The following is a 6,718-nucleotide window of genomic DNA, read 5'->3' on the forward strand; positions in this document are numbered from 1 at the left end:
TAGTAAATATGCACTTTCTACAAAAGGAAGAATATGGAATAAGGTAAAATGTTAATTGGGGAAAGTCAGCCTAGAATGACTCAAAAAGGTTTTAGCATGAAAATTATACGTGTGAAGGAATAAATTAACTTTAGGGCTCCCCAAATCATCTGATCGGTAATATGACTACATTATCTGAGAGGTAATACAATTTCACACATTTCAAACCTTTTCAGCCACTTTTCTCCTGCCCTCATCTGCTTAACCTCTAGAAATTATCATTGCTAGTGGTTCCTCACCTGCTGATTTCTGGCAAACGAAATTTTAAATATAAAACAACCCCTGCAAACTGTTCCGCCAAGTAAAGTAATTCATACTTTGTGTCAAGGTCCAAGGGAAGGCACACTGAAACAGCCTGGAATAAAAGAAACCAAATAAACAACAAGAAAATCAAAATGCATAGGTTAGTGCTGAATGTTTGTGTGAGGCCATGCATTCTTGTTTGGTTACTAATGTATCATCTGTAACACACTAAAATAATTAAGAATATTTTGGGTAATAATAAAGACATATCTTCCACTTCCTTGTACAGTTTATCTATAAAGAATACGTGAGTTTAAAAGTCTCGTTCAATGTGCACGGTTTTAGATCTTTGTCTTTAATACTTCTTTTGCAAATTTTAGTCCTAAACACAAATTCTTCCAAAACCAATATATATTTCTTTAACTGTCAGGTATAATATCTTCCATGAATTATGTCTGAAAATTATTTTTATTTGAAGTCAGAAATAGGTGTAAGAATTAATGTACCAATAAACAACACCTCATTCATTCACTCATTCATTTATTAAGCAAAAGGTTTCTGAGTAAGAATGTGCTATCTAGATAGTAAAGGGAATACTGGAAAACATGAAGGAAATAAATATAAATTAAGATCTCATAGTCTCCAAGGAATTTACAAGAAGATTATTTAAAGTCATCACATATGGTATCAAGTATTTTCTTCTAAGAGTGAAAACAAACATTAAAATGAAAAGCTTTTAATGTATAAATGATTGAGCACATATGAGGATATCTTGAGGAGAATTACGTACATAGCACTGTATTAAATATAGGCCCAGAAATAACATTTTGTTTCCCATTAAAACTTTAAGAAATCTATTTCAAGGCAGACGGTGATATGTAAGTACACCAAATACAGAAATAACAAAGGACTAAATTACAAAATAGATGTTCACACAGCATGGCATTTCAATTAAGTAGTACCATACCAAAATTACTACACATGCCAACTAGCTTATTTCCAGGTAGGGTGCATACTACTGAATGTGACATTTTTCCGGACATATACAGCTTTGTCTTGGCAAGAGATATAGAAGTATGTATGTACACTTAAATCATTATTTAGGCATTTTTTATGGTCTGCCTCATAATTATATATAATGTTGCGTCTACTTCTCAAAAAAAACACGCAGGAAACAAAAGAGCTCAGATAGTGACATTTATTTCAATGAAATAAAAACGAGCACCTACGCCCAATATTCAATTCCTGGGTCAGTTATGCATTAAATCTAAGTAACTAAAAGCAAGTCTGAGAGACACAGATTAGGAAATCAACCTCTCTGAATTATGATATACTTAAACCCCACTAAATCCTAGAAATTGTTTAAAGTGTACGTTAAAACTGCACTTGTACCCTCTGAAACTTTATGAGCACTTTACAAACACTAACATGCCTAAGACATGATCAAACTAGTCAGAGTGGAATCCAAAAAAGTAGACAGTGGAAAATGTTTTCACTTAAGTTTCTATGGGAGACTTTTTTTTCACAATGAGGGCTATTAAACTCAGCTTTTCTTGATTTCTTAAGTAAACACACACGTTGTATTTTATAAATATACAGGCTACAGATAACTACTCTCTAAACTGTGACTCTACCCTCTTTTTTTAAACTCAGCCACTAATTATCCCCAATGTGTATGACTTACATGGCCATAATTAGTAAATAATCATGACTCATAACCTGCTTAAAGCTACAGCAATTGTTGTAGAACATCTGTGTTCTCCTGACTTAACTCAGTTATGTGAAAATACGTATGCAGATCTCTCATTTTAGGAAACAGGGGAGCAGTTAAGCAGTGTAAAAGGTTTACCTCACAACTCTTCTGATCCTGGGCAAGTTTGAATCCTTTCTTCCCATCACAGTAGCAAGTGTACCCTCCAGGGTAATTGACACAAAGCTGAGCACACATGTTCTCAGAGCATTCATCTACATCTGAGGTAAAAACACACACACACACACACACACACACACGCAAATTTTAGTATCTCCTAAATGTTCAATCTTATAGGCACAGGAATATTATGACTGTAGTATGAGATAATCAATGATAATCGAACCTTAGGGAAAGAATACTATGACATCAAGCTATATTTAAATATAATACTTAACGTGGAAATTTAAATGAGTTACAAGTATAATTTTTATTTATTTACATATTTGAAACTAAAATTAATTTATAACTTTTGGTGATTCAGTATAACAATTCTACCAAATTTCTCATTTTGAATTTGAAGAAAAAAAGATTGAGAATCTCAACTTAACTGTCATTTCTGATTATTTGAATTCCCTTGAGATTACCGCACAACTCATTGCTTTGAGAAAAAGAAAAAAGAAATGGGAAGGGGAAGAGGAAGGGAGAGGAAGATGTGGAAGAAGTAAAGGAAAAGAAAGGTAGGGAAGGGGAGGGAAGAAAAGACCGCTTTAACTGAAGGCTGATACAGTCAGGAATTAAATGACAATATCAAGAACATTGGGCCTCTCATAATGCAATAATTAATGGTGGCAGTGAATTTATGGAAATATCTTTATTTGTTATCTTTCTGTTGTTTTTTTTTTTTTTAACCTCGCTATGATGTAATCTCCCATATTACGAAATCTATATGGTCCCTGTCCCTACTCCATATTTTGAGAAAATCATTCTTGGAAATTTATAATATTATGTTGAAGCAAACATCTATCTCAGAACTATATAAGATCATTTACATTTTCATTGGCTATGCCCTATGACCTTTAAAACTCCACAAGTTCATAAATGCTATTATTGAATATGTTCCCATAAAATAATTTAAAATAGATTCCCAAAATTAATAATCCTTCAATAGTATTAAAATTGCATATTATTAAATTTATAGATCAGATAAGAGTCATATATAAATCTTTTATAAAAATATGTCATTCATTAAATAAAACTACAATACAGGGGATGAAGTTGGTTAATGATAATTCTGCAGATGTCTAGAGTTGTCCATGGTAATTTCTATCTGCAATGGTGGGAAAGGAGAAATGTGTGTGTGGTGGGCAGGGGAATATTTTTGGTGAATGCAAAAGGAGATAGGACATCAAAATCTCAAAAGCAGCATATGTAGTTAAAAAATATATTGTAAAATTATTATTGATTTAGGCAACTTCATAGAGACAAGAAACAAGAGTAGAAGTTACTTCCATCAAGGTAACTAATAAAAGAAAACTCACTGCTTAATGGTTACTGCTTAAAAGTTTTTGTTTGGGCTGATGAAAAAGTTTTGGAAATAGCAGTGATGGCTGCACAATGGCAAGAATGTAATTAATGCCACCGAATTGTACATTTAAAAATGGTTAAAAGGGTACATTAAAACTGTACTTGTACCCACATATCTATTTTTTAAAAGGTACACTATACATGAGTGTGAATATACATACATATATGTATGTGTGTATATATATATAATATTTTCTTATGTATGTATATACACACACATACACACACGCACACACACACACACACAACCACAATAGAAAAATTAGTATTGATTAGTTCCAGCCATGGCATTAAATCTGTTTTAAAATTTTAAAAAATCCAAAGGAAGGTATGGAATAATCTGTATATCATGATAAACAGACCTACAAACAAACAACTATAATATGTTGAAGCTTCCTGGGGCACACAGGGCAGAGCCACTGCAGTCACTCGAAGCAACAGCACCTTCAAGGGGTTGCCCCAAACCCACAGGCTCTGACATTACTGATCAATATTTCTTAATTTTCTAGTGTATTGTTACCATTTCTTTATCATGAGATAATAGAACTGTGTCACTTTTTATTTTAGAATAAATGACTTATTTATATATGCCCAGAAAAATCACTGAAAAGCTTGGAATAAAAACTGAGGTTTATAACCATGCTCATTGTCTCACTCAGATGACTTTTAAGCTTGTGTCTTTCTTTTCTATCTACTGTTTTTCCTTCCAAACTGAAATTCTCTTTATCTTTGAATATAATGTAAATGACGTGAAAATATGTTTATTTTGTTTATATCACACATGGAGGTCTCCAATTCATAGGTAGCGCAAAGGGCCAATCGGCGCGCATAACACTAAACTTAAAGACCATGTGTCTTACACACTTTTACTCTGGAAGAAAGCCAATGATTACCCAATTGAACAAGCTATACTAGGGATAAGAAAAAATGACTGTTGAAGTCAAACAAAACCAATGCTTTCAAATATCAGTTCAGGCTTCATACACACCCTCTCCACAATCAGTAATGATACTACCATCATTCTACCTTCACAAGACTTTGATTTGAGATTATATCTGTAGCCTTCAGGGCATTCACATTCAAAATCTCCTGGAATGTTCTTGCACACAGCTGTGCCACACATGTTTGGCTTCAAAGAGCATTCATCCACATCTATAAATAAAATAACCATATTAAAAAACATTTTTCCCATACCAGCAGACACTAGCAAAGAACCCTTGATTTGTGTTTCCTGGACTAGTTTAATATACGTAATGAGATAACAGATTGGCCTTCGGACAAAAAAACATTAAATCTATCATCATATGTTAGTTCACTAAATATGATTTCTTTCTACAAATGCATAGGGAATTTGATTCATGTTTGCCATGTTCCTTTCTAGTTATGTTAAGAAGGAGAAAGCTTTAAAAATATTCTTATCTGCCAGGTTGTGGTATGAAAATAAACGGAGGTCTTGAAAACAGATTCACTCCACATTATCACAATTATTTTTTGTACATGGGATGGCTCATCTATTCTATCTTGTTTCTTTGGAAATGAACAAACATCTAATTTGTACACTACTATTGTCTAAAGCAGACGATAGTGATTCAAATTTAAAACAAGATTAAGGTCTCTAAGTACTTATAAATCTGCAATTAATCCAATATGAATTTAGTGCTAAATGAATATTCCAGAAATTTCAGATGCATATATTATAGTGCAAAATGAAGGAGACAACATATTGATAGTAACTCGTTACTCGATGAGCACCTGTGAAGAAAACAAAACACACGACAGAAATAGTTCAATGGAGATATAATTATTATCTCTTCTGCATACTCTCTGGAGAAAGGCAAATTCAGAACAGAAAATATGTTTTCTATTCCAAAAGTTGACCGCCTTTTTTCCAGATTAATAGTCAAAATTTAGGATATTATTTAAAATAACTTGCACAAAAATAATAAAACCAGTTTCCTTGTAGGAATTTTTCTATATTTTGACTGCATCATTGTCAACATCCTGAGTGTGAAATTGTACTATCATTTTGTAAAATATTACCATTAAGGGAAAACGAAGTAAAGGGTAGGTATATAGCATCTCTCTGTATTACTTCTTACAACTTCATGTGAATCTTTAATTAATTCAAAGTAAAATATCCAATGTTTTAAAAAGAGCTAAAAACTATGTTTTTGAAATAAAGTAAGCCTGAGCAACAGTGGGACACTGTCTCTACAAAGTTTTTTTCTTAAATTAGCCAGGAGTGGCCGGCCATGGTGGCAGTGTTGTAGTCCTAGTACTTTGGGAGGCCAAAGTGTTCGAGACCAGCCTGAGCAACATGGTGGAACCCCACTTCTATATATTAAAAAAAAAAAAAAGGAAAAGAGAAAAAAATTAGTCAGGAATGGTGGCACGTGTTCTTGTTACTAAGGAGGATAAGGCGAGAGGATCACTTGAACCCAGAAGTTAGGGTGCCTTGAACTATGATTGCACCACTCCACTCCACCCTGGGCGACAGAGGGAGACCCTGTCACTAAATAAATACATAATAAAATAAAATAAAATCAGTAAAAATATGTCACTAAGTGTATTTGGTTTGAGGCATATTGCAGGGAATTATTTAGATCATACAAGTTTAAGTTACAGTACATTGGTTTTATGACTCCACACCGACATCTGATGTCTGATTGTAAAGTTTTATTCTTTCAGCTGGGCACAGTGGCTCATGTCTGTAATCCCAGCACTTTGGAAGGCCAAGGCGGGCAGATCACTTGAGCTCAGGCATTCAAGAGCGGCCTGGTCAACATGGCAAAACCTCATCTTTACCGAAAAATGCAAAATTAGCCAGGCATGGTGGCGTGCATCTGTAGTCCCAGCTACTCGGGACACTGAGGCAGAAGAATCACTTGAACCCGCAAAACAGAGGTTGAAGTGAGCCGAGCTCACACTACATACCAGCCTGGGCATCATAGCGAGACTCTGTCTCGAAAAAAAAAAAAGAAAGAGAAGAAAAGGAAGAAGAACAAGAAGAGAAAAGTTTTATTCTTTCATCTTTAGACAGTTACTGGCAACTGGATCCCAAGCATTTCTACATTGTGGCAAAGGTCCCATTGTAATAGTTTTTTCTTGTTGTTGTTGTTTTTTCTTTCTTTCTTTCTTTCTTTCTTTCTTTCTTTCTTT

At 33.7% G+C, this 6,718-nt stretch overlaps 1 protein-coding gene across 2 annotated transcripts in view; it reads right to left on the reverse strand.

The window, feature by feature from the left end:
• PROS1 (protein S (alpha)) overlaps positions 1–6,718 on the reverse strand; it is a 103,738-nt gene that overhangs the window by 23,897 nt on the left and 73,123 nt on the right. For both annotated transcript variants that reach the window (XM_011977265.1, XM_011977266.1), the window contains exons 7-9: positions 4,586–4,711; positions 2,132–2,253; positions 279–394 (exon numbers count right to left, since the gene is read on the reverse strand). In XM_011977265.1, coding sequence (XP_011832655.1) covers positions 279–394; positions 2,132–2,253; positions 4,586–4,711 — 364 coding nt within the window. The remainder of the gene's footprint in view (positions 1–278; positions 395–2,131; positions 2,254–4,585; positions 4,712–6,718) is intronic.

Source organism: Mandrillus leucophaeus, unplaced genomic scaffold (genome assembly GCF_000951045.1).
Source record: "Mandrillus leucophaeus isolate KB7577 unplaced genomic scaffold, Mleu.le_1.0 Scaffold176, whole genome shotgun sequence".
NCBI lineage: Eukaryota > Metazoa > Chordata > Mammalia > Primates > Cercopithecidae > Mandrillus > Mandrillus leucophaeus.